The sequence below is a fragment of the Pholis gunnellus genome (assembly GCF_910591455.1).
Source record: "Pholis gunnellus genome assembly, chromosome: 15".
NCBI lineage: Eukaryota > Metazoa > Chordata > Actinopteri > Perciformes > Pholidae > Pholis > Pholis gunnellus.
The window spans coordinates 14,311,936-14,339,465 of record NC_136542.1 but is presented as its reverse complement, the minus strand read 5'-3'; the positions used below and the strand labels follow the sequence as shown (position 1 = coordinate 14,339,465).

Sequence of the window (27,530 nt, the reverse complement as noted above, 5' to 3'; positions counted from 1 at the left end):
ATCAGCCGTACACAGCAGAAGATGGCTTTCCACCAGTCGGCAGAGAAGACGAGGCCACAATAAATCATTCCGATGAGCTGAAAAGTCATGAGAACCTTTGGGACAGTGCGGATTTAGAAGACGACGAAGAGCAAGACTACGCAGATGAAGAAGAGGATGAGGAGAAGTTTGAAGAGGATAGTGGGTTTGTAGTGATGACAGAACCTGATTTAGATGAGTTAGGTTTTAGGGGAAGGGTCTTTGCAGAGGAGGAGAACAAAGAGTCTGGAGTAGAGGATTCAAATCAGTTCGAAGAGGATGGGTCAGATTATGTAGTACAAGAGAGTGAAGAAGATGAGATCAATTTGAACCAGAAGGAAGCTAAAGTGTTGCGACATTGGGCGTCGGTGGAGCAAACGTTCCCATCAGAAGACGGCCTACAGAGAGAGTTACAGACGCTAGTATCTGAAGGTGAAGAAGACAACAGGAAGCATACAGGTAGAGAAGAGGACGACCGGTTGATAGCCTCTGAGGTGGAGTGGAAGAAGAATGACGGTCTGGCAGACTTGGTAGATAGTGAGGTGACCTGGTATTTCACATGGAGGTAGCTTTAGTTGAATGAATCGATCGATCAGTACTCTGCTCAAAGACTTTTGCAACTCTACGTGACAGAAGGATATTCTGACTTATTTCAATAAAAACATGAAAATGCAGTTGGACTCTTGTCATAACTTAAAACCAGATCATCACAATTTATGTTCTAAAGGTTTAATTGTATCTATATTTGATTAGATCAGTCAGGACATGTTAATATATGATTACTGACAATTAGAAATGACGATACAGCGGATATCAGACTTACAGGACAATTAGAAGAAAAAAGGAGGCTTCTCAGTCAATGTGACATTTTGATCGGTCCATAAATCTTTATTCTTTCCATTATAAATGATTTATTACATTACAGTGTCTGAAACCAGTTTGAACTATATATTATAGTTTTACACAGAAATATCCCACTGTTTTAGCAATAACTGAGGAAAGGCAGTGCCTTAACTAGAAGCAGCAAAAAAAATGACTAGTGTTGCTTTACATGTCTGCTCAATGTTTCTGTGACCGATTAATGATCATGCACAAAGAGCTTTGAATCATAAACAATGACGTGGGATTCTTGATAACAAACATTTGGAAACAATTAAGAGGCATACAACTTGATTTAAATGATATTTGGGTGGAACACAACACTGCAAAGCAGACATTCTGTCTGTAGAGACCCTCTGAACAGGAAAACAGGAAAAATAACTTAAGATAATTAATATTTTTTAACAAATAATTGGTGTGGAAACTCTTTTGAAGAAAATACAGAACTCTGTAGCACAGATCCATCATTCCTGGATATGTTACATGTACAAAATCGTGCTATATTTACAGATGAGCGCCCAAAAGTCCCATTGTTACAAGTACTGAGTAAAGCTCTGATTCAGCAGGACATAAGTGATACAATCAATATCTGACACTAGAGGGTGATGTATTCCCATCTCTTGCAACGCAAAAGCTCAGAGGACCCTCTGGCAAAAGAAAATATCCTGTAATCCCTCTTAGTAAAATGCTAAATGAGTACTTGAGAAAATTAAGACCCACACCATTAACGGAAAGTCAAAGGATTTTCCAAATGCAATCTTTGAAATAAGCATCTCATCTATCCTAATCCAGTTTCAGGTCTCTCACACAATGGCCAACTTGCAGCAAATTCAGTGTTGTTAGTAAGTCCTTGCCCAGGTCTCCTTCAGTCTTTACAATCATGTCGATGGCGTCCCTCCTAATTCAACAGTACCTGCTGTCCCATTTGTTTTCTCTGCAGCATCTGATGTTGGAAGATTAAGGCAGAGTTAGTTTAATGGAGTCCAGAAGAGTTGCCCTCTTAATTGAAAACTGATTTGGATTTTTAGCCACTCTAGCACCATGGCTCTGTGGATGACAGTGTATGTTGGTTGGTTCACACTGAAATATCTCAACAGCTATTGGATGGTTTGCCATTCAATTTTGCATTCATGTCCCCTTTAGAATTAATTGCAATCACTTTAATCTCTCTTTAATTTGTCTAATACTTTGGTTTATGACATACTTCATGCTGGTTAGCAAATGTGAGCATGCTAACAAGCTAAACTACCGAGGTGAACACTGAACCTCTTCAAGCTGCATTCATGCAATGTCGGGAAAATGGAAAGAACAGGGAAACCTCCCATTAATCCCACTAGAGTGTTCCTACATTATTCCACGTCTGTTAACACAACTGCTAACCCTGTAGCCACCTCATTGAAATAGCCTAAACAAGCTACCTTTACGGTGTTATGATTTTGTTGATCAGTGAAACCAGGTACAAGCAAACTATATTTCTAAATGACCTGAATTTGTTCTAGTTGTATTAATATTGTAATTTATTTTTAGATTCTGATCCGACTTGGAATTATAACTTGGGAGCGGACGTTAACCGTTTTTCTGACTTGGCTGCTCACAATTATGGTCAAAATGATATCACAGCCTAAATTCAGTCATTTTAAAGCATTTTAGCATGCTGACGTTAGAATGTAGCTCAAAGGACTGCTGTGCCGAAGTATAGACCTATTAGTCTTGTTCATCATTTCCAGTCTAACATTGATGAGTTTTATTTATAGTGAATCATCTCTCTTACCCATGATACTCTCTTGCAGCGCTTCCTGTCCTGCAGTTTGCTCCGTCCCTTCACTGGTCTCAATCCCTTTACCCTTCGTTTTGGGTTTCTTTGCAACAGGTGGTGGCACCTTGACTCCCTTTGTTACAGAGGAAACCTCCAGCATCTTCTCTACGTTTGCTATGGTTTCCGGTGCTGGCTTGGTCTCGATCACTACCTTCTTGTTGCTCTTGGAGAAGATAAAGCTTGCCGTGCAGGAGGGGGACTTACGGAGGTCTCCTGGTGGTGATGGAGCAGTCAAGCTGAGGCGAGCTGGAGGGCCGGCTTTTGATCTGGCTGCAGTCCTCAGGCGGATGGCCTCCTGTAGGTTCATGGAAGGGGAGGTGGTCATGGCAGGAGGAGACTTTTTCAAAGGGGAGACTGGTGGAGTTGATGAAGATGCAGGTAGAACCAAAACAGACTGGGACTTTGGCTGAGCTGGTTGTGCAGTAACAATGGCAGGTGATGAGGTGGGTGGTGGTGAGGTGGTTGGTGGAGAGGTGGGTGGTGAGGTGGTTGGTGGAGAGGTGGGTGATGGAGAGGTGGGTGGTGGAGAGATGATGATCAGAGACCTCCTGATGGGCTTCTGAGGAGGAGATGAGGTTGGGACCGGATTGCTGAGCAGATGCTTCCTCATTGTGACCTCCGCCTCTGGTTGCTTCTGAGCTTCAGGAGTCTCAGGGCTGCTATTGGGTGAAGGGGTGAAAATAGGAGCAGGTTCCTCCTGTACAACAGGGTCAGACGTCAGTTCTGGGGCTTGTTTTTCTGTGCTTGTAGGACTAGACGGGTCCTCAATGTTGGCAAGACCCTGCGCAGGTAAAGAAATGTTTCCAGGTGCAGAAGGAGCAGGTTCTTGAGCCTTTTCTGGACAAGGAGAGTTCTTGAGGGCTTGTGGGATAGAGACTTCAGATGGGGGCTCCTGGGTTGCTGGACTATCAGTGTTCTGGGGCCGCACCTGAGGTTGGATGAGAAGCTCTACTGAAGGCGGAGGGGGGACACTCTGAGGGGGAGTGAGAATACTGCAAGATGAAACTGGGCTGGGTTCAGATTCGAATGGGATGCTGTCTTGTGGAAGAACAATCTCCTGTTCTGACTTGGGTTGTGATGGCAAGGGTGGTGGAGGCGGCACACTTTGTGGTGGAGTGAGCTTGCTAACTTCTTCAGAGGATTGACAGGCATTCTCTTGAGTCGATGGAAAAGAAGCCTCTTCAGGGGACAGAGTGGAGACCGCTGTAGGAGGCTGAGGGGAGATCTCTTTAACTGGTGAAGGTGATACCACCGCAACCAGTGTGATGGACACGTCTTTAACAAGGGGAGGGGGCGCCTCTTGAACCAGGGGAGGAGAGGACTCTTTGGGCCTCACAGGAGACACCTCTTTAGGTGGTGGAGGAGGAGTCACCTCTTTAGGTGGTGGAGGAGGAGTCACCTCTTTAGGTGGTGGAGGAGGAGTCACCTCTTTAGGTGGTGGAGGAGGAGATACCTCTTTAGGTGGTGGAGGAGGAGTCACCTCTTTAGGTGGTGGAGGAGGAGATACCTCTTTAGGTGGTGGAGGAGGAGTCACCTCTTTAGGTGGTGGAGGAGGAGATACCGCTTTAGGTGGTGGAGGAGGAGATACCTCTTTAGGTGGTGGAGGAGTCACCTCTTTAGGTGGTGGAGGAGGAGTCACCTCTTTAGGTGGTGGTGGAGGAGTCACCTCTTTAGGTGATGGAGGAGGAGTCACCTCTTTAGGTGGTGGAGGAGGAGTCACCTCTTTAGGTGGTGGAGGAGGAGTCACCTCTTTAGGTGGTGGAGGAGGAGTCACCTCTTTAGGTGGTGGAGGAGGAGATACCTCTTTAGGTGTTGGAGGAGGAGATACCTCTTCAGGTGTTGGAGGAAGAGGGACCTTTTTAGTAGTAGGAGGGGAGACTGCTTTAAATGGTGGAGGGGGAGCTGTATATGGTGGGGGAGGTGGGATACTCAGGGGTGGAGGTGCGGTCCCCTCTGATGGACTGGGCGTCTGTTGTTCAATCTCTGTGTTCACCCTAACATGTTCTGTTTTCACAACTGATATAACAGAAGTAGTAGTGCAAGAGGAGTCACCACCAGGAATGGACCTCTCTGGTGGCACCTGAACAGGTACAACTAACGCCACCTCACTAAACATTGGGGGAGGTGGAAAAGGGAAATCAATCTCATCAGGCCCATTGAGGCCTGCCTGTGCCAGTGGTGGAGGTGGTGGGGGCCAGGACGACTCGGGGGACACAACAACTGATGTGACAGAAGCAACCGTGGTCTGTTGGGGAGGATGGTGCACCAGAGGAGGAGAGGGAGATTGAAGAATACGTGCTAATGAAATGGCAGGTAACGTACCCGTGTACGTCTTTACCTCTGAAGTTTGTGTGGATGTCTTTTTGGCTTCTTCTTCTTCTGTCACGGCTTCCAGCCTTACTTCACGTTTCTGTACGGCCCTCACTAACATCACATTTATTATGTCACTTACTCTGCCTTTCTCAACGTTTTCTGTCACTTCACTGTTTCCTTTCAAATCAACATTCTGCTCAGCCAATCTGCTGTTCTCTTTGTGAATCTCTGCACTCACAATCCCACTTTCCTGAACTTCCTTTGTCTCCAGCACATTTAGGGATCTATTAACGGACTCCACTGTCACAGCAGGATTGTTGTGTTTTCTTTCTATCACTAAGCTCTTCACAGAGCTCTCTGTAGATGCAGAAGGAGACTGCCTCTGTTGTCTCCTGTCCTTTGGATTCTTCTTTATGATAGCGTAAAGGTTATCAGGTGCCGGAGGTCCCAGCAGCAGCTCAAAGGAACGCTTGCTGTGGGCCCATACCTCTGGAGGAGGGGCTGGAGGTGCATGGATTTTAGGTGGCGGAGGGATGTTGAAGAGTTCTCTCAAGGCCCTTACAGAAGGGCTGACATTGACCGTATCGACTGAGCTGTCAGGTTTGAGGGGATGCTGGGATGCGGTTGAAGCAGCAGAAGTGGACCCTGGAAAAAACCTTTGAAGCGTTGCTAAGATGCCTCTCTTGTGGGACTGTTTAGAAACCTGTGACGATGCGCCATCTTGGCTGGAGTAGCCACTGGACGGGGATATTATTTTGCTGAGCTTATTCTCCTGAAGTAGTTTCTGCTTCTCTTGTGAAGCATCTTTGGAAACCGGTTCCTCACCCTTTGCAGTTTCCTCTGCTTTAAGTGCCTGGAGCTGGGATCTGATGGGACTGAATGATGCAGAACCTGTAGAGTCGTCCAGAGAACTGGTGTCAGCAGTGTATCCAGGGCTATCTATGGTTCTGGAGGGCACAGGAGAATATCCCGATTTGTTTTTTTCATTTTCCTCACCAGAGGCTGAGAGGTTATGGAGAGAGGATTCTCCTGCGTTGACCCTTATCTCTGTCAGATCACGTGACCGTCGCTTCATCTTATTGTGAAGGGAATAGGAGCGGCTTGGAGGAGGAGGAGCTCTCTTGGGTTTCATGACAGAGAGGCTACGCACAAACGGCCCGTCGTTTTTAACCCCCTCCCCTTTAATAATGAGCTTGCCATTGGAAACCTTGCTGATGACGGAGTGAACACTGATTTTGTCCTCTTTAGCAGAGGCATCTCCGTCCTGTGACCTCCTCTGTCTTGGGGTGCTGCTCCTGGAGATGGTAGAGGAGTCAGATACCAAGGTCTCTGAGGACTCAGAGTTGCTCCAACCAGAGCTGTCGGACATATTCATAGGGTTGTAGCGGGAGGCGGAGGTGATATTGGAGGATCTCGAGGAAGTGGTTCTGGAGGAAGATGCTCTTGAGGAAGTACGGGAGGGGGGCGGACTGGACAGCACCAGGCTGCTCTTGCTGACGGTGCGGACGCTGTTGCGACTCCGTCCACGGCTTATTTCCAGCACATCGATGGAGGGTGGCAACACAGCGTTGGGAATGATTTTGGACATGTAGGCGGCCTGGGGTGACATGGTAATGACGGGGCTTGGCGGCTCCTGCTGGAGGCTGCTGGCAGTGGTCATCCAGGGAACGGCCAGTGACTGAGGCTCGTGCCCACCTGAGAAGTCCGGACCAAGGCGGTGCAGCAGGGCAAGGTCATCCCTATGACCAGCATGGTCACCAAGCTGCTTGAGTTGGTCTTTGTTGAGGGGAAGGTTGGCACTCGCTCCCTTTTGTGACCCATCAGTGTTGTCAGTTTCACCATTATAGAGCTGTTCCTCATCTAACCTCTGAGTCAGTGACCAACCCACTCTGTCCAGGCCTGAGAGAAGGCAGGAGAAGTTCATATCAATAATTGAGGAAATTGAAATGCAAAGACATCTTCTATATAGGAGACAGTAACATAACCTTATTAAATACTATGATATTTCTGAATGGAGCTCATACAATTTAAATAGTAGTTCATAGACAGATGTCTTTTGTAGGTAATATGTTTGAAATGAGCAGCTTACCCAGTTCTCTCTGAACATGCTGTGGGATTCCCGCAACAGTCTTCCTGTGTCTTCTCCTTGTCTTGGTCTTTTCTGACTTTTTGCCAGAGCTCAAGGGCCTGAATGTTGATTCTAGACAGACATGAGAGAAAACCACGATCCATTGATCCTTAAAACATTCAATTTAAAAGTGAATACAATCTGTACATCTCACCCATTACAAGTGCTATCTGTCATATTATGTGCATCACCATATGTTGCATAATGACCCAGATGTAAATAGTATTTTGCGCTTGTGGTGAAGTTACCTTGCCTGGTGAGTCCAGATCGGGAAGATCTTGTGGACACAGATGATTGTACAGAGACGCCAGAAGCTATGGTACTGTCTGACATAAACCCTCCACCTTCCCCGTCTGTGTGGACCGTCCTTGTCGACTGGCAAAAGAAGAGAAATATTTTTGTTAAAAGCGAAACAAAAACACATGTACAAGAACTGTGCATTTGCTGTAAGTGCAAGGAAGAAAACTGCAATTGTGTCACTTACAATCACGCTTTCATTGTCCTGGAACTCCAGTCCAATGTTTGATTCTGTAAGGAGAGTAATATTCGAAACATTTAAAATGGTAATTAAAATTCTTAGCAGTGTTTATATCCTCTGGTTCACACCCTCTTGAGCAATATGCAGACAGTTGTCAACATGTTGGCATGGCACACCTCTAATTTAGTGCACGGGTGTAAGACTGTATCACCAGAGTCCTTTGTACCTTCCTGCTGCATCATTTTCAATCCCTCCAGGGCCTCAGAGTGAAGGTTCTCCATATAGGGCCTGCTGGCCTCAATGAACACGTTCTCCTGGAACAACGGGGTTGCCGGGCTCTTGTCATCGTCATCTCGCTTTGGGACAGCTTGAAGTAGAAAGAGGGGAGAGGGGATAAGTCTGGATCAACTCAAAGCTCTGTGTTTCTGTAACAGTCGATGAGGGGCCATATGGACAGGATGAGAGCATTCAGGTGTCTGCCCGGGACATTTAAGCACAAGTACAGTAAATATGTTTGAGGGTTAATTACGAGAGTGTCCGAATTAAAACGGCTGAACCAGTTCCTTCCACTCATGCGGGATTAAACTCCAGTGACTCTGACTGTAACTTTTAAGAAGGGATTATCACATCAAAAAACTACCGTCTAATATATATGCTCGGTATTACTCATTTTCTTCTTCTTGTATCTAAAGTAATTGCCAGTGAGAAGGACACTTGTTGAATTGCTGTCATATCTTGTTGCATCCAAATTACATCAGTTCAAACCAATTATGAAACACCTGAAATACCACATGTAATGAACCATGGGTGCCATCCAAAATATCAAAAAAACTGAATAACCTCTTCTAATGACTTGCTGACATACATTTTCAAGTCTAGTCACAGGTTTTAATGTTATGGTTTTACTTAGAAAGTGCAATATAAAAAAGACGTAACATCAAAATTAAAGTAAGAAACTTGACAAAAACCAAGATAAATTACAAAGACTAATGTTGCACTAGGTTCACATTTGCTGAGCAACTGGCCTGCGATTGAACTCTGTGATCCAAGTAGTGGCCTCACGCTTCCAGGACAGAGTCTGGGATAATTGGGCTAACAACCTGCTAAGACACTTTTATGTAATCGTGACAGCTGCTCCGCATTTAGCCACCGACTGTCCGCACTGTCGCTGTAAGACCACGCTGGAATTAGCCATGTGCTCACCAATCGCAATTCATTTTTTTGTAACAGCATTAGTGGTGCTCCAAATAATAAATGATCTATAAGTATGCTAAATTCCAATACCTTATTCTATTTTCCTGCAAATTACAGCAAGATTTAGTTGCTAAAGTAAGACTAAATCACAGCATGTTATAGATCAGGCGAGTAAACAAACTGAAAGTTTATGGTCCACAGCGACAGTGATGTCCACACTTTGATTACTTTACTGCCTTCCTAGGCGAGCCAGTTGATCCAGCCTGTCCTGGTCATACTTGAACAGCAGTTTAAACAATCAGGGCAGGAGCGATTGGTTTGAGTAATAAAGCAATAAGGTCTGTCGTCTTGTAATTTCAACTAATTGTGCCGCTTTCACTCACCTTTCCTATTGAAGAGAGTTGGAAAGCAGTAGAAATTAGTACTGGAGTTCTTAGTCAGAAGCACGACCATGGTATCCCGTAAAGTAATCCAAAAGTACACCAAAACTATGCCCAAGTTGGGTTAAAGAAAGAGGAGCTCGTATTCGATCTGAATGTGCAGTCCGTCAGTTAAAAAAAAACATCCTGAAAATATCACGGCTTGATGACAGTCTTGCTTGTTTTTGATGAAGTTGTTGTTGCCAGTTCAGGTCCAAGCGGAGTGTTGAAGGTCTCCACAGCCAATAGACAATCAGAGCTCAAACACTAATCCTCAGCAGCCTAATTCCTGCCCTCTCTACGGTATCTCCCCCACTCGCTGCTCAACCAGATACCCAGCATCCCACTGTTGCTCCCCATCTGCAGGCACACTCACCCCGGATTGGTCAGTCAGGGCACAGATCAAACTGAGATCATACATGTAAACATTGAAAGGAAGAGAAAGCTGTTGTCAGGGATTTGAGGTACGAGGGCGTCACGGGTGGCTCCTCCTCACTTGAGCCACAGCTTATAGCACCGTTAATAAATAACACTACACTGCTTTGTCTGATTGTACACCGTTTTCACTGTAAAACTCAAGAAATGCAGCAAATGTATTTACTTCCTGAGAATTCATTATGAGAATATAACTTTATTGTTTAGCCACAAGGGGGAGTAAGTGAATTAAAAGAATATATTTCTTAGACCAGATTAAAAACATGTTTAGAAAGAGGCCTGTGGCTCCACAGCACATGTGTGTGAATAATGTTCCCTATTGTTCCCAGCAGCATTACATTAGATGTGTTACTGTGCATGGAGAATACAGAGGATGACAGAAGATCTTAAATTACTCAGTTAATCAAGAGCTGCTATCTAGAGATGATTTTGACGATCTTGAGGAGCATTAAACACCTTTTTTAACTTGTTTTCGAGTCAAACTTCTTCGATTTCATCACTTTTGTTTCTTTTTGTTTTCTATTTAGGACACCTCAAACTCATCTTCTGCTAAAAAGGGTTGTTCACTTCCTGGTGTGCTGAGCCGAAATGACATGGAATGTATGCCATCTGAACAAATGGAAAACATTCCCATGGTTGTGATCCCACAAGTGACTCAAGACAAAAGCAGTTTACAAAAAAAAAAAAAAAAGGAAAAGAAATGAATCGCATGTGTTACTAGTACATAGCAACAAGTAGAAAAAGATCAACATTTGAACAGAATCCGCTGCTTAAGTGGAGGCTTCACTCACAGATGTAAACAGTTGACGGGCATGTGGAGGGTAAAGGACGTCTTGGACAAAACTTATCTGGTTGTCATGATACAGCACACACTTGACTGGAGAGGCTTGTAGTGACGGGTGGGGCATGGCTGCATGTTAATGAGGGGCTCATATTATCACTGGTTCTATGATCACATTGTGATTGTGTCCAAATTAATCACTGACATTAAAAGGCACCATCTGCCACTGAAGCTGGCAGTATTAACGGGCTGCTAGTGATTATGTGTGAACATTAAACTGATGTTTACATCTCGGATTTGGATAAACAGACTAAATCTAATGGATGCGATACCGTTTATTCAAGTTCCAGACTTCTCTAGTGAGGAACAAATCAACTTCTGGGGGGGATTTATAATGACATTTAATGACGTGTAAATAATAAGGATTTAAAGTAGAACATTATAAATGAGAAAACATCTGTTGGCAAGTTTGATTCTCTGGCAGAAAACAGACAGATGGGTTCGGGAGATATGTTGCGTCATCAACTACTGTAAACAAATTACAACCAGTGACAGAGATGGCGGTCGAGAGTGTTTATGATATGAAACCATGGCATCACTTTGTACATTTTAGCTGTGACTACTCATTTAAGATTAGGCGTACTTTTGTTTTGTGTGACTATTTTCATTTCATTTTCTAGCAAGGCTTCAAAATCAGAGTATAAAAAATTCACATTTAACATGTAAACTGTGACTAACTGCAACATAAACAGGTTATCTCTGACCAACCAGCAGTTTGATTTACCAGGACAAGTCCAAGTCTCTAAAGGCTTGAATGTATTTCATTTTTTAGTAAATCAGTCAATCTTTCAACACACAATTTAAAGTGGTGACTTTGTACATTTTTTTTTACAGATCTGTCAATTAAATCAACAAATCAATTAGTGGACTAAAAGAGTGTTGGTCAACTCAAATTGTCTTGGTTGCAGGACAGTCTTTTCTGTAAAATTGTATTTCCATAAGCCCTCTGCCCACCACCAGGGCTACAATTCTAGCCAGGAAATACTGAATCCTTAAAAATAAAAATAAATAAAAGAGGAGAAAATAAATATCTGACTTTATTATGTGTAAATATACTGGTGTCAACCTGTAAAATACTCACATATTTCATTTCTAAAGTGGAATGTAAAACTCCTTCCAGGTTGCTAAAATGTGACCTCACTGTCTTCAGTGGCTTCGGTTCCACCGGACAGATACGATAGTGCAGATATTATAGTTACAAAGGAACAACTAATTGCTTAAAAGATGGGTTAGCTCAAAGTGTTAATAGTTAAATGTACTGTAAAAAGTAACAGTTTGAGACCCCTGCTTTAGATAGAGCACCACACACACACACATTAACACAGACAAAATACCACTGGCGTGATGTGACTCTGGAACCGCTTCATGGGAATCAAACAGATGCATATACCCCACACACACCTAGCTTCCCTGCCCTAACTTGCCCCTCTTGTCTCTTGTTTTGCACCGCCAGGCAGAGACATTATTCTCTCCCGCTCTGAGGGTGAAGTCTGCCAGGTGCTTAAGCCTCTCTAATCAGCACAAACCCAACTGAAGGCATGGCGATGACAGTGGGGAAGGGCTGCAGGCTCACTGTTCCTCTAAAAGCAAGTATCTATAGTCTGGATACACTGACTGGACACATCCTGGTCAGAGCTCGCATGCTCCATTGACTTGGTTTTCAATGAATTAAATATAAACATCTAAGCTGAAAGAAAGGAAGGCCGAAGCGTGGTGTGACGAGGACGACAATCCAGGTAACAGATACACCTGTATGATCTGGCACGCATGGGTTACACTCAGACAACACAATCTGTATGCCAGCAAACCAGCACGTATCAGAAACCACCAGACAATTTACTCAAGGTGCACCCATAAGCACACTAAACAGTTTGCAGGTGGCCAGTTTTGCATCACAATCAATGTCCTGACATCAGTGTACATCCTGAACCTCAAAGTCAAGAGTGAGTGAACTCTAGTTCTCAAAGTCAATGTTATTCATAGTGATGAGTTCTCTCTTGATACGGAACTAATCAAATCCCGTTAAAATAACTGCAGGAGAATGTAAAATATCCAGGCCTGCTAGTGCCTGTTTAATGTATGCAAGGCGTTGCCAACGGCTCCTATTAATAAAACAGCTCCACAGTCTTATTAGTGGAACAAGAGCAGAGACACAAATTATGGACTGGGTGTATTTAATGTACAATTCTTAGCAGGTTGCTAAGTGCTAGTTAAATCACAACTAAAGAAAAAGAAATATTGTTTAATTTGTTACCAGATACTTAAGAGTAGAAATTCAAAAAAACAAACTGCTACAACATTTTAGTCATGCTAGCTGTGCGGCGGTGTCAGTCAGTCGTTGGTCCACAACTTTAGTCCAGACTAACAATTGGAAGAATAGCCACTAACTTTAAATGATTCCTAATGACTTTAGTCGTCCCCTGACTTTTGCTCCGGCTTCATCTTCAGAATAAATGAAATGGTGGATCTCCTCCCTAACACCTCTTGGTAGGCCTGTTAAAATACCAGGTTGTGCTGCTGTAAACTGGTCCCTGTATTACATACAAGCAGGCTTATCACAGCTCCAGTCCTTGAATGCATCACGAAAGAACAGTGTGTTCTCGGAGAGGAAAACATGAATAACCCAACGCTGTGTGCGCCTTTACTAAAGTCTAGTGAGGTCAAATCAATAAAGTTATCTTCTACCCTTTACAGTAAGCCCCATTGATTAAAAACAGCCATTTCACTACAAAAGTCATGACTGGTGACTCCAAAAAATGTGCAAAGCCACAGCGTGTTGGCAAACATTTTCCTTTCGGGACAATAGCTTGTGCAGTTTGTGCAAAGCCACAGTAACGTATCTGCACATCTTGGCAATGAAACAATGTATGATTTCAGAAATAATAACTGTTGCCGTTTGGCTTAGTTTGAGTTTGGTAACACTGACACCAAACATTAGAGGACTGCGAAGAAGAAAAGGAACTTGATGAAATGAAACTGGAGCACATTATTCAGTTGGGACCAGCGGGCAAACTGTCTCTCACGGTAAACTTCTCTTACCATTCGCGTGACCTAAATATGATCTCCTCTGCCTTTCAGGTGTGGTGACTCTTCACCCATTGAAATTAAATCCTAGTAAATACCCATAAAACCCAGTGATTATCAACAAGCATGTGTGCAGCTGTTTACTATACAGGTAGTCAAGTCCTCAACTACAGAAACGTCAGCATTGGCCTAATTCTCAGATAACACCCGAGCAGAGTGTGTGCTTGTGTTGTGTGTGTGTGTGCTTAACTGTCAGATATTTTATATACAAAGTGACACAAAGTACCCCTAAAGGACAACACATGAGAGAACAAACAAGTGCTTTTCCCATGAAAGGCTGAATAATGTTTCTCACCTCTATGACGGGCTGGTTTCCGCCATGAGAAGCAGAAAGTGAAACGCCACAACATGTCAGTCTTCTCAAACCTGTTCTCCTGCCCTTCTAATTGCGTCATAATCACAACACAACTATAATAACTACCAACACACAAAACTACAGTACCGTAAACAATACTAAAGTTAGGCCTACCATTTTAACAGCAATATCATTTACCATGAATTAAACGAAGGTTGATGTTGGCTTTGGCCAATGCGTCAGTGTTGTTGTTGTTAGCCTTACAGCCTTCTCAAAAAACAATAAAAAAAGCTTGTGTGTGTGTGTTTCACTGCACACTGTGGTGTGTATAATTCAGTATATTCCAAATGGATCTAAATAAGGATGCTGTAACTTGTGCCCTATTCCCTCCTTGTTTTCTTTCACTTCCCTAAATGTGTTGCAAGTTTTCCATCAGTCTTTTACTTCTTCTATTATCTAACATCCCAAAGCTGGACACTTGAGCTCTACTTTCCATAAAAACACAACCTTTCCTGATTAATGCTATAATGCAATCTGCCCGATTTCAAACAAAAACTAACCTTGTGATGCAAATATTTTATACAACTGTATCTAAACTAATGTGGCAATGGTTTATCAGTGTCCACATTCTCCACATGGCTCCTTTAACTAACAGTGTTTAACACCAACAAGATAGACTGACAAAAAAATACAGTAAAGAAATTTCTTAAATTAAGGAGCGTCTACTACAAAATCTTCAACAAAAGCTAAACTAAATGGCTCATATGATCTGTCACCTGGCATGTATGCCAAACACACACAAAGGGCTCCTTATTTCTAGCCTCCTCAAAGAAATATCTTTATAAAGCGGAGGAATGTGAGGAATCTCTGAGGGAGTGTTTCGGGTGAACAGGTGACCTTCTGAGTGTACCTTGGTAGGACTGTATGACCTAATCAGTCATCCCTTCGCCTTATTTCCATTTACCAAAACCAAGGCCATTCCTCTTCAAACCCATTAAGAGGTCAAGACGGGATCAGAGCAACAAGAGTTGCATAAGAGAGGCCCGCAGTATAGCTTTACACAGGATAGAGTAAACTGACAGCATGGCAGGGACATGAATCACTGTCTGACAGGTACACAATGACGGGTATTAATAGTGTAAAAGGAATTAGAGAAATGGAAGAAAATGAACACGTGACAACAGATAATCTCTGTCTTTTGGCTCAGGATGAAACACTGTTCAGGTGATCAGAGAAGACAATGGGTTTACCACACTGAAAGGTCCACGAGGCCAGAGTTTATCGCTCCAAAACCTGCTACTGTGCAGTTCCCTATCTGGTCAAACTCCATAGGCCTTGTTTACAAAGAAACATTCCCACAAAGAGCAAAGGGTAAGGGGATCCCAAACAGGGTTAGGATGCTCACCCGAACAGGGAATCTACTGGCTCGTCATAAAACTGGAAAGACAACACATGGGGAGATCAAACTGTAATAGATATCTGTATAAAATCAGAAAATATCGGATCAAATAATATGTACCAAGATTATGAATCTGACCGGACGTTTAATACCAGTTTTTGATACTTGGTGCAACAAGTCATTATTAAGTTGGTCAACTCTCCCCCTAAAACATATTCTCCAAAACATTTTCAGAGAGTGATCCATTACAATTTGCTTTAAAAAAAACACACACACAATTTAAAAACAAAAACAAAATTAACTTCAGGTAAAGGTGGAAAGTGTAGATTAACTTCAACATTAGTTTTGGTTATCCTTCAGTATTGAGAGTATTGAGAGTACTGATTTGTCGGTATACAAAAAAGGAGTCCCATCAAAATGTCCTAAAGCCTGAGGTGATCATAGCACATTGCTTGTTTCATTTGCTTTAAGATGTATAGATTATATTTCCCTTGTAAACTTCATCCAATAAAAGTAAACATGATATTTTGTCAAATCTACTTGAAGAGATGACGTTAACGTTGTTTGTGTGTATGGCGATCTATAAGTCACAAATGAAGAACTGAGGTTTGACACCAAGGCGATCATACTAGTCTCCTACGTACACATGTGATCCTCTATGGTACCAGTGTCTCGATGCGAGGAGGACCAGTGGGAGTGGAGGGGTCAGGAAAACAGAACCCCTTGTTTCTCCCTCACTGTTAACAGTCCTGGCATGGCTTTTAATTAACTGGCACTGTGCCTGCCATACCAGGCATTTAGTGGACAGGAGGCCCCTCTGGCATCAACACCGATCATCATCACAGGCTCAGCTGGAGGTATTCAAATTTCTGGGCAAGTGTGTTACACAGTGTTGTCCTGCTCCTGCAATAAACCTCCTCTGGATGCATTTTGGGAACTGCTGAGCTCATTGTCCAATCAGAGGAAGCGTCTGGCGAAGGAGTGTGCTGTAGTTGTTGCCAGCACCAACAATATGCACGCCACGCACAACACGTCGATTGCTAAGGCGTTTAATAGCAGCATATGTTAATAACCGGCAACATAAACCAGAGTATTCATTGCGGCTGCTATCACAGCATTGTTTAAAGGTTGGTTACAACTTTTTTTTGTAAATCCAGAAATCTACTCTTTTAGTAAGTAAGAGAAGGATTCACTGATGTGGGAAGTAGCCTCTAAGTCGACCTTGGCCAGAGGAGACATATCTTATCTCTCTTCGCAGTTTACTTTTTCTGACAAAGCTCCAACACTGCTGTTGTTCCTAACCAACAGTAGCACAATGTACCCGCCCAGCCGAACTACAAGGTCGGAGATTCTACATGGAGAAGACGCAGCAAAAGAAACAGGCCTCTGTCTGTAAAGCAATTAGCCAAGAGACCGAACCAAACTCTGTGAGCGCTTTTCAGTTTTTGCATGAGCCGACTCAGTAGAAGGAAGGTTTTGCTGGTGGCTGTTTTTGTGTTTCAGGTATTACAACATCAAGATGTGATTAATGAGTGTGCAAAACTAAAGTTAGCACTTGCAGTTCACACAAGAGAAAACAGGACTGGTACAGTTCTGCATGCTGACATACGAGTGCACATATGCAAGCTTCAACAAGCTCTTGGAAAAGTATGTTGCTGCAGTTTCCTTGGGAGCGTGTGAACAATAACTTCTTTTTAGTTCACCGTGTGTGTGAGTTGAGTTGTACTTCAGTTGTTGACTGTGTGAGTGTTTGTGTAAGTGTGTGTGGCTGCTCAAAACGTTGGTCCACTTCCACGCGTGTCCCGTGGGGATGGCAGCCACATTGCAGCCCTTCACCCTCCACGTAACCTGAAGACCAGGTAAGTTAAGTGATGGTATCACAGAACACGACAGACAGAGATTTCTTTTCACGGCAAGCAAAGAGAGCCGAAGGTCAGAAGGCGGGTAGGAAGTCAGTTAGTTCAAACATCCCGCCTGTGAACAAACACACATGCCTGGGAGCCAAGGAGCAGCATGTTGAACTGGTTCCCAGGACCTTATTCTTACTGATCTTAGAAAAAAAACTGCTCTACATAGAAATGTATTTAAAATGTCTTTTAAAAGCGCTCTTTGTTAGGGTCGATACATTACCCGGCCACATTGGTGGGTTTTAGCCCATTAACTACAAATTACTTCACTAAACGTAAAGCTGTCATTTCATGTTGAAATGACAGCACTGGCCCTCTGGAAGCTCGGAAATACATCTCTGGGTTTCCCCCGGAAAATGTTTTTCGCCAAGGTGGTAAGACGGTCAACTACTCACCTTATGATAAATGAAATTAGTAGAGGACAGCTTATTTAATAACTACATTCATTCTGGTTTGTTTTTATGGTATTTGCTGTGTCAAGTAGTTCCTCTGCTCTTTCAGCCAACAGGTTGATGCTTTATTTCATAAAAGTGTATTAACTATTATAATGTTCGTGTGGGTTGTTTCTGGTGAAGTGCCCCACCCAAGGAAATATTTTCTTAATTGTAAAATATACTTATAAAATATTAAAAAGGGGATAAAATAGTCACTGAGCATCCTGTAGACTCTTACCATGACTGTTACCTTGTGAATGAGTCTGTCTTCCCTTGTGTCCACCCTGATGCCCATCCAAAGCCAAGTCAAGTGCAGGACCTAGACCCAGGCGTTTTCCCTTAGCATCAAGATCCTTCCTCTTCTTACCCTTCAGCCAGGTCAGAGCTTGACCCAGGGAGCGACTGCGCTTCTTCCGGCCCCTCTTGCTGTGCTTCTCCTGGGCAAAAATATCAACCACGTCCTGGGGAAGCAGCTCCCCGAACCCCAGCGAGTCACGGTTTGACATACCAACTCACAGTGGAGCTACGCACTGAAAGAAGAGAAGGGGAGATTATAGTCATCATCATCGTCAAAACATTACATGCACTGGCACTCAGGTTGAGATATTAATCAAACGACCTCATAGGTTTCTAACGTTCCTGGTGTCTACTGGTTTCAATGCGTAATCCATTAAAGTGAATTTTGACATTCAGTCGCTGTTATGAAAATAAACCTTGCTGTTGTGTTCAGGAAAATCACAATATGAGTTGAGAGTTGGCTGCTGCCAAGAAATAGTTTTTTTTTAACTCAGGAAGCTACCAAATTAAATGACTGTATCTGATTACTGTCCTGGTTTGATTTCCCATCAACATAGCTCATTATTCACATGCTCTTCCGTAGTAAATGTAGTGGATATTGGTGCTTCGTTGAATGCACCACAGAAGCAGGTTCAATGCTTAACAATGATGGATTACACCTAGCCAAACAGGTTTCAAGTGTTGATAGGATGATTTATATCTTGAAGATAGGCGTTTAAGTTTTTTTTATCAATCTGAAATAAAGTGTGCTTTGGAAAATGCTTGTCAGTAAAATAAATAAATCCAGTTGTACTGCACATAGAAACACAGCATCAATTAAGTGTCCATAGTTGCAAAGTTGTGTTCTTAGACAACCCCAGTTGGTTTGTGTGTGTGTGTGTGTGTGTGTGTGTGTGTCTCCGTGGGCCCTGCTCGTTCGACCCACACGCTCAAACTTCACAGTTTTGCAAAGAAAGCACTGGCACCGCTCCCTTCATTCCATAACGTGGAGTCATAATTCACAAAGCCGCACCCGTAAGACTCCTGCACTTTTGCACACAGGCACAACAGCACACTAGGAAGAGCTAGACAATGGAAAAATAAACAGTCTGTCTGTGTTTACTCTCTTACACATCAAGGTGTTTGATGGAAAGCGATTGTAAGCTATTGTAAGCAAAATGTCAAATTAAATAAAGAGAATTTAACACAAAAGTGTGCATTGAGGCACTTCTGACAGTGTCCATTCATATATCAGTGTAGTTTCTGTTTCGCGCTGCTTGTGAGGTTTCATTGGCATCCACACCCCTTCACCTAGCTGAACTCCTCTCGTCTGAGGCAGGTTTCCCAGCCTTGCTCCTGCGGATCTGTAGCTTACACTGGGCTCCTTCCAGCTGCGCAGTTTATTAGATACTTATCTCCAAATAACAGGCTAAAAAAGTAGGAGCAAGCTCTTAAGATGACAGGCATTGCAGCAGCTCGTCAATAAGCACACAAAGACTGGAGGAAGGTGGGAGTGGAGTCAGAGTGGAGTGAATTATGAATCCCCGGATGATTCGTTTCTATGAGAGTTCATGAAAAAAAGTTTTTGGCTGCCGTGTTGCTTCACGGTCGCACATGAAAAACACTGCAGGCAGATTTCAGCGCAAGCAATGTGTGAGTAAGAGGAACAAACATCTTTTCACGGTCCGTATGAATACCCCTCCTGCCCCCGACGAGACATGGAGCTAAACCACAGAAACCTGTCTTGTTCTCGGAGGATTACAAATGAGACTTCTCATCATCAAAGCTCTGTGTAGTGCAGACGGGGAGCTGTGCTGAGGAGTTGGAGGACACTGGTCTGGATGTATTGTATGGAAGGTTTTCAAGCAAATGTGCACTTTTTAAAACCAGATGCCTTAAAGACTCTTCATTGATCATGAATAGTTTTTACATCAGTCAAATCTTGACTCTCTAAAATGGTTTCAACCAGAACTGAACCTTCATGTCAGTAGGATTTATTGCAGGACTCCTGTATTAGTTTTAGCTGGGTGTACTTAATAAACTGGTAACTGTGTGACGCCTTCAAGGCAGCCGTTGGTCTTACGCTACTGAAAGTAGAAACACGTCCACATGCTAACATGTTCGCAATAACAATGCTAACAGGTCGGAATAATAATTTATCATGTTCAGCGTCTTAATTCAGCATGCTAACATTTGCTAACTAGCAAGACACAAAAAGCTGAAGAGAACATCTTTAGTTTTGCATGTATTTGCTCATCAAACCAAAGTATTGGACAAACTCAAATTCTGACCAGATGATGGCGCTAGAGGAAGAGATCAGGATTCATCCTCTGGGGACCACGCATGTTGGGACATAATGTCATGGTAATCCATCCAATAGTTGTTGAGATACTCCAGACTCAAAATGCTGTTAAATCTGGTTCTGTCCTGTCCAGAAAGAGACGTATGCAGCCCCATATGAGAGACTTAAGAGGAGTACTTGAACGCTTCTCTAAACTTTAAACATATGTGGGCGGTTTTTGAAGTAATTTGTTATCTTAATGTAGCCCAGCAGAACTTGTTATGCACTGCCTCACATCTGTTGTGGAAGAGATGTGAGGGGTGAGTTTTAGTGAAAGGCCAATAACAAGACAGGGCATCCGTCTTCTCCAGAGAAAAGTACCAGGCCTCTCCCTGCACTAAGCCCCGTGTTTCTCCCGCTCCAAATTACAGTCATTTGGGCATGACTAAGATCTGTGCATCTGTATTGGCTACAGTCGCCAATAATCAGGCGTCTCTCTCTCGGGAGGAGAGGAGGCTGGTTCATTCATTTATAGCCCGCGGGCCGCTCTGAGTGCAACTACTCCTCATGTTATTTCCATCACAGAGGGACAAGAGTAATGGTAAGAGCTGTGGGACACGGCGGAGGGACCACCCAGCAGACCGCCGTCTGTGCAGTCCGGTCACAAGGAGTTGACTCATGCCACCATTGCTGTGGTTACGCATAACAACCTACAATTTTCCATTTTCCAAACAAATGTAATGAGGTGACGCACACAGTGGAGTATCCTTTAAAATGGTCTCTGTTTGTTTGATGGCGTCTATTTATCTTTTTTTTTTACAATTCCAGAAAATGTCGCATCCATTGGGTTTATAGGTAAAAGGATAACACACCCGTCTCTCTATAAGCTCACAGTCTCTCCTCAAAAGGTAAAGCACCATGGCCGACATCTTAATTATAGAGTTGCTTCATAGTCCCAGCGGTAACTTAAACCTTAACCACACCTCTCAATTCATAAAAGCTGATACACAAACTACAGGCACGCTTTAAAATCAAATTTGTTTTTGAGGTTTCGAAGCACAAACCTAGCTGAAAAAAAACAACCTCCACCAGCATCGCCTACACTACACACATCAGGGTGCATCAAGTTATCAGAAAGATCATGATCAACTCATAATGCCTCAGCTGATTTACAAACAAAAAAAGTTGAATGCGCTCTCTCTCTCTCTCTCTCACACACTCACACACACTCACACACACACACTAAACCCGCTGTGGTTTCCCAGCCCAGCCCCAGTACTGCCGGAGCAGGCATGTGTTCCAACACGCTGTTTACTTATCCTTTACAAAAGACGCCAGGCTCTCACATTGAACAGGAGATACCGCTCAAACACAGCAAACCTCAACGCAGTGTGTCAATAGCTGCAGCACTGACTGATTATCTGACATTGACAGCAGTGTGCATACACATCAGGATGAAGTAAACCTGATAATAGTTTACACACGGTCATGAAACGGACTGCGAGACTCTGTGGGCATATCTGGAAATGACACTTTTCCACTGTGTATTTTTGACAGCTATATGTCCCGGAGTGGAGCTTGAGGAGATAAATTCCAGAGCAAAAGGGGCTCTCCTCTCTCCAGTTTTACCGTCAATAGACTTCCAGCAAAGTACTAACACCTGCCTTGCCTAAAGCAAAACAGAGTAGCATAGCTTACTGTGCAAATCCAAACTAAAATCCATGAATATAGCAAAGATCTCAATCTCACAATGGGCTCTACTGTAACTTTATTTGACAAACTGGTGCATAAAAAAAATGAGGAAAATGGTAAAAGGACTTGTACTTCTAGAGCGCTTTTCCTAGTCTTCCGACTATGTCATCATTCACCCATTCATACACTGATGGCACCATGCAAGGTGCCACCTGGCCTTCAGGACAAAATAGCATTCATACCCATTCACACACCACAGGCACAGCCTACGGGAGCAATTTGGGGTTGTCTTGCCCCAAGGACACATCGACATGGACTAGCGGTCATTGTCTTTGATGATTATCAAGATATCGCGGTACACAATTACGTTGTCTAAATTGATGATAAGAAGCACATACTGACTAACTAACATTTTGCAAGTTCTTAACTAAATGAGAAAATATTCAGTACTTTTCATTCGCCGGGTATTTAATTTACACAGGAGTATATAAAACCATGCGTTTATTTCATAAAGACTTTATGTTATTACCAGTAAACATGCTGTATCATGATATATATATTGTTATCTAGATATGAAATGACCTATATTGTGGTAGACGATTTTGGCCATATCGCTACCGTAAAACTACTTTAGGTGACTTGCTTGTAAACACCCTCAACAGATCCAGACTTGCAAATATCTTTGCCGTATTTCTTTTAGGGATTTACTTCACAAGACTGTTTTGTGTTGACAAAACGCACCAATGTGGTAAAGAATTGAATGGTAAAGGAAAAAAAACTAATTTAAAATACTATCTAATCCAAATTCGGAGTTGGACTGCCTTAAAAACAACTCCAACTTGAGGCTACAGCAACTATGAGAGTGGCAAATATGAACAATGTGAATTTCGCAGGCAGTGGAGGGGGACGAGGGAGGGTCTCCAGGAAATGTAACTTTGAATGCGGTGAGTCACACAGGGAAGCTGACGGAGCGCACACTCCAATGCCTCACAGGGATAAGGCAAAGCCGAGAGGGAGCGGCAGCGATACAGGCAGCCACCTTTGTTTGAATTAGGACTGGCTCAGTTTGACCAGGAGGCCGTTCACATCGACGCAAGAGCTGCCGGGATTCACATGGCAGGATTTAGTCGCCAACAAGCGAGGCTAAGGTCAGACTGAATGTGGTTAGACGGAAATACCAGATTAACAAGGTTAATGTTCTCCTTTTTGTGGGGGGGAAAAACACGAGGAGGTTTTTGTTCTGTTGCAGTCTCCCTGTTGAGATCTTTGGAATATCCTTTCCAGTAACCAGTAGTCAGTTCGGGCAACAACTGTTTTTTTTAAACCCACACTTAAGAGTGACTCTCTAACTAAATGGCGAGTCCTCAGCACTGTGAAAACTAGTGTTACTGTTCGGCACCTGCGGGCATCAATCAGGGCGTTGGCTGTCATCTCAAGGCATTATCAAACAAAGAGGAGCATGTCTGCGACTCAAGCGTAAACTTAAGCAACCCTGTCTGGGCTCCAGCTCGCCACACTCACTGTAGAAGAAATGCACTGAGATGGAGGATGAGGCCACAAACTGGAAACGCTCAACCCCACACGGCTTCAGGGGTGCTGAAGTGACTGAGGAGAGCTTTGTGGGAGTCATCGGGCATCAATGAAAGATTTCCCATCTTAGGAAAAGTAGTTTTGTATTGACAGAGAGGATTACAAGAAACATAACTAATGAGACCAAGTAGCTCATGAAAACTTTGTTTCAAGAGTTGGGTTTTGGGGGGGGGTTTCCTGGTTCCATACCAACGTATCAGTGTAGACACACAGTGGTGAAGGACTCAGTGACAGAAACACTAAAGCCTTACTGACATTATGTGGTCCCTTTGTTTTGCTGCAGAAAGGATACAGTTTCAGAAAAGGACCATGTAGGTATTGCCAGTGTTAAAAATAAACACGACGACGCCGTAAGACAATAATGACACAAATAAACCAAAATGCTATGTAACTGAACTCACTGAGCTTATAGACACTGCGTCTGTGTGTGTGTGTGTGTGTGTGTGTGTGTGTCTCAGAGATCTGTAGACGAGGTAATTCAAGTTGGCGCAATGCAAGGCCGCTGTAGCCATGCAGCAGCATGTCTGGTAAGAGCAGCGGCTGCATTCCTGAGAGATTGATAATTACCAACTGAGAAACTCTTCACTCCAATTCTGCTTTTACCCCCCCCCCCCCCCCCTCTTGTTCTCCCTTTCACCCCCTCCCTCCCTCCCTGCCTGCCACACAACCCTCATACAGTACAGTGGCCTCGGAGACCGAGCCATGAAAGAAAAAGGATAATGGCTGGCGCATGAGAGTCATCTTGAGATAAGATTATAACAGGGGGTTGTGTGCACTGCCCGAGGTAATTGTTCACTGTGTATGCTTTTTAGAGGGGAGTCGCAAATAATCTAACTCAATTGAAACAGGACAGATTTTCCTTTTACAGACCAAGAGGAAAAATATGCATCACAGTATGAAAAATAAATGAATGCATGTATGATATAATATATAAAAACATATATTTACACACAAAGATAATATATTTTAACAATACTTTGTGAGAATTGCAATTTCCTGTTAAGTTGGTTCTGTCTTGATACATATCTGAAAATATATTCTGAAGACTTTTCGCATTCAATGTGTTCAGTGTATTATAAGCCTCATTACCTAAAATGTTTCTATTTAGGGCCGCAACTAATGATCATTTTCATTAACAAACAATCTGCTAATATTTTTCTTGATTAATCAGTTTGTCAATGTCAAAAAAAATGTGAAAAGGGCCCATTATAATCCCCCATGGTCCAAGGGGAATGTCAGTTGGGATTTTTGGGCATTTTTGCTTGAAAATGACTTAAATGACTAATTGATTATGAAAACAATTGGTGATTAATTATCTGTGAACTAATCAATTAATTGACTGATTGCTTCAGCGCTAATGAGCTGCTGATATACTTTGTCAACAATGCATAAGAAGCGCACCTCCCTGGTACGTGACTGTTTGAGTCCCTCTAATCCCATTTCCCTTCTTCGTTTCTTTCCAAAAACAGGACAGAACAATAATGCACATTTTACTTTTCTGTCGCAGTTGAAGAGGCGACAGCCAGCAGAGAGACAGAGGCGGAGCTCTGTGGAGCGTGTTGTTTGCTTTGCGTCCAGGGGTCTAAGTCTGGACTGCAGCCTTCTGTGGAGCTTAAGACCCCTGAACTGACAGGTCAGTGAGGGGTGAAAAAGGAAGTGTTGTGCAGCAGTGGTGACCAGCTCACAGCGAAGGCAAACACAGCCGGACACTAGGGGTTTAAAAATACATCCTGGCATCTCAGTGCATCTGCTCTACTCCGGGTCAAAACAAAAACTCTGTAGCTGCTTTGAAATCCTTTCAATCTGTCGTTCACTCAGTCCGACGGCAGTCAAAGACCAATGTAGTGTGGGAATAAAAAATTTAAAAAAGTCCTCTGTTTAGACCAGAACTTATGTGAAAATAAAGAGTCTAGGTCTAGGATGTAAGAGCAGAAGACAAACCAGAAACGGACAGGGCCCTCTTGACCCCAACAGCTATTGATTCAATCGATCAGAAGTATTGATGAGGACTCACTGATGAGTTACTCATCAGTGAGTCCTCATCAGTGAGTCCTTGTGTTTACCGGCACTCTGTGTCCCACTCATCGGGAGAATTTCCGCTCACTGCAGGCCTGCATGACACACACACATAATCATGTGTCTTTGCTCGTTACGACACCAATTGTTCCTCCCGCCGCCCTCTCTTGACCAACGGCTTTCCCCTTTCCTCCACTTCCCCACTGATGGATGAACACGGTAAACGACAGAGAAGTGGAACCTACACGGCTGCACCATCTCCCGACTACAGAATGCACATTCATTCTGTCTTTCCAGTGACTTCCCTATGTCCGTCCCTCATCTCTCACTGCCTCCTGTGTTATCACTCCGTCTCTCCCTTGATCTTCCTCTGAATCTCAGGTATCTACCGGTCTCTGCTGTACCTCTAATGCTTTCATAACACACCTGTGATCTCCATGGGTACAAGCCCTGGCTTGGCAGGCTGGCGAAGAAGGAGCACCGGTACGCGACACGCCCTTACTAAACAAATGTCTCAGCCTCGCCTATCAGAGGGTACAAGAGGTGAACTTGAAGCCATGGAGCCTGGGGCGGCGGGGGGGGGGAGAGAGACAGCATCCATCAACCCTTGATCGCTGGAAGTGCTGCAGAGTTTTCAGAAAAGTTTGGATTTGGAGCTTCTAGTCCAAAGTGCAGGAGAGAGAAGACAAACAGAGAGGTGGAGACCCCCGAAGAGAGGTGATCCTGTTATCTGTGCTCGGGTCTATGTGAGAGCAGAGACTCTCATTGATTTGGCATAAATTAAACCAAGTGTCAGAGCACCATGCTGCAGTAATTTGCTGCTGGTGTCAGTGACAGGGGAAAAAAACACAATAGTCTTCATTGTCATAAGCTAAGAGACGCACTTACTGGTCTTAAATTACCTTTTGCTTAGGATCCCTCAAGGCCAAGCAAAGCAAATCTCCCACACCTAGTTTTCCTATGCATGCCTGTACTCAGCCTGGATCTCTTGCCATCCATTTGCACCTCACGTTATCTTATCAAATTCTGTGTTTTTTTTTACATATGACTATTTTCTTTATTTTATTAAAGACTGATCTCATATTTTCTTCATAGTGCAGCAAATGCAGCAAATTAGTCAAACAGGCAACAGCTTCACTTAAATGTACTTAGGCACCCTTAAACGTCGACTGAGTCGATCTTGGTGCCACTTCACTGTAATTTGACAGGGTTAGAGTTAGGGTTGACTTTATGAAAGAACACTAAACAATATTGTTCACTATCTACCACGCCAAACCACAGCCTGCGAGGCTTTATGTGGAGGGATTAAAACACATAAAAGGGCACAAAAGAGTGCACTTTTCTGTTGTTCACAACAAAAAAACAAAAACGAACTGTTCCTCTTACCTTAACGAACTTTTATGAGCCAGAAGGATTGATTCAGCCTCTCTCCATTTGAAGCGTCTCCCTGCTGCGTCTTTCCTCGCCGACGCAAGACTTTCACCGTCCGAAGGAAAACTTCAGGTGAACCATTTCCGCAACAAAAAAAAAAAAGAAACGCACTTCAGGAAGCGACTGGAGTTGTGGATTTGTTTGTACCCGCGGGTACAGGTCCGTTTTGTTTTGGATGTCGGCGAGACTAACTTCTCCCACTACTGTCAGTGCGTGTTTGTCTGCGTGGACGCTCCAGCGGACCGCAGAGGGGGGAAGTGAGGAAAAGTTGCCGTCGACGTGCAGCTCCCACCTGGAGGAGGCTGGGCGCGCGCAGGTGAGAGCGCGAGGCTGCGGTCGGTGCTGTGAGGACATCTAGCGGCGAGACACGGGAACAACAAGTAACACGGAGCAAGAGAAGGAGATAGTGGGTTCTCCTTTCCCCGCACACTTAGTTTCATCTGCAGCTTTTTTTATGCAGAGAAAATGTCTCCAGAAGAAATGTTTAGAATGGGTATGCACACCTGGATGTTAACTGTTTACACACACAGCATATGTGATAGTGAATGGCAATACCTGGGAGTTAATAGAAAGGAAAAAAATGACATTGAATTTAAAGACAATT

General features: G+C 43.5%; 1 protein-coding gene across 3 annotated transcripts; it reads right to left on the bottom strand.

The window, feature by feature from the left end:
* Positions 1-880: 880 nt before the first annotated feature.
* Positions 881-27,159, bottom strand: LOC306707101 (uncharacterized protein). Of its 3 annotated transcripts, none has more exons than XM_079174409.1 (8): positions 26,882-27,159; positions 17,879-18,170; positions 7,859-7,999; positions 7,639-7,682; positions 7,403-7,529; positions 7,116-7,226; positions 2,669-6,925; positions 881-1,840 (listed from the first exon to the last, which is right to left on the bottom strand). In XM_079174409.1, exons 2-8 carry the CDS (start codon positions 18,144-18,146, stop codon positions 1,776-1,778), a joined length of 5,013 nt encoding a protein of 1,670 aa, XP_079030535.1. In that variant the 5' UTR covers positions 18,147-18,170; positions 26,882-27,159; the 3' UTR covers positions 881-1,775. The 3 variants fall into 3 exon arrangements, with proteins under 3 accessions (XP_079030535.1, XP_079030536.1, XP_079030537.1); XM_079174410.1 differs by having other exon boundaries at positions 17,891-18,170; XM_079174411.1 differs by having other exon boundaries at positions 18,008-18,170.
* Between the last annotated feature and the right edge of the window lie 371 nt (positions 27,160-27,530).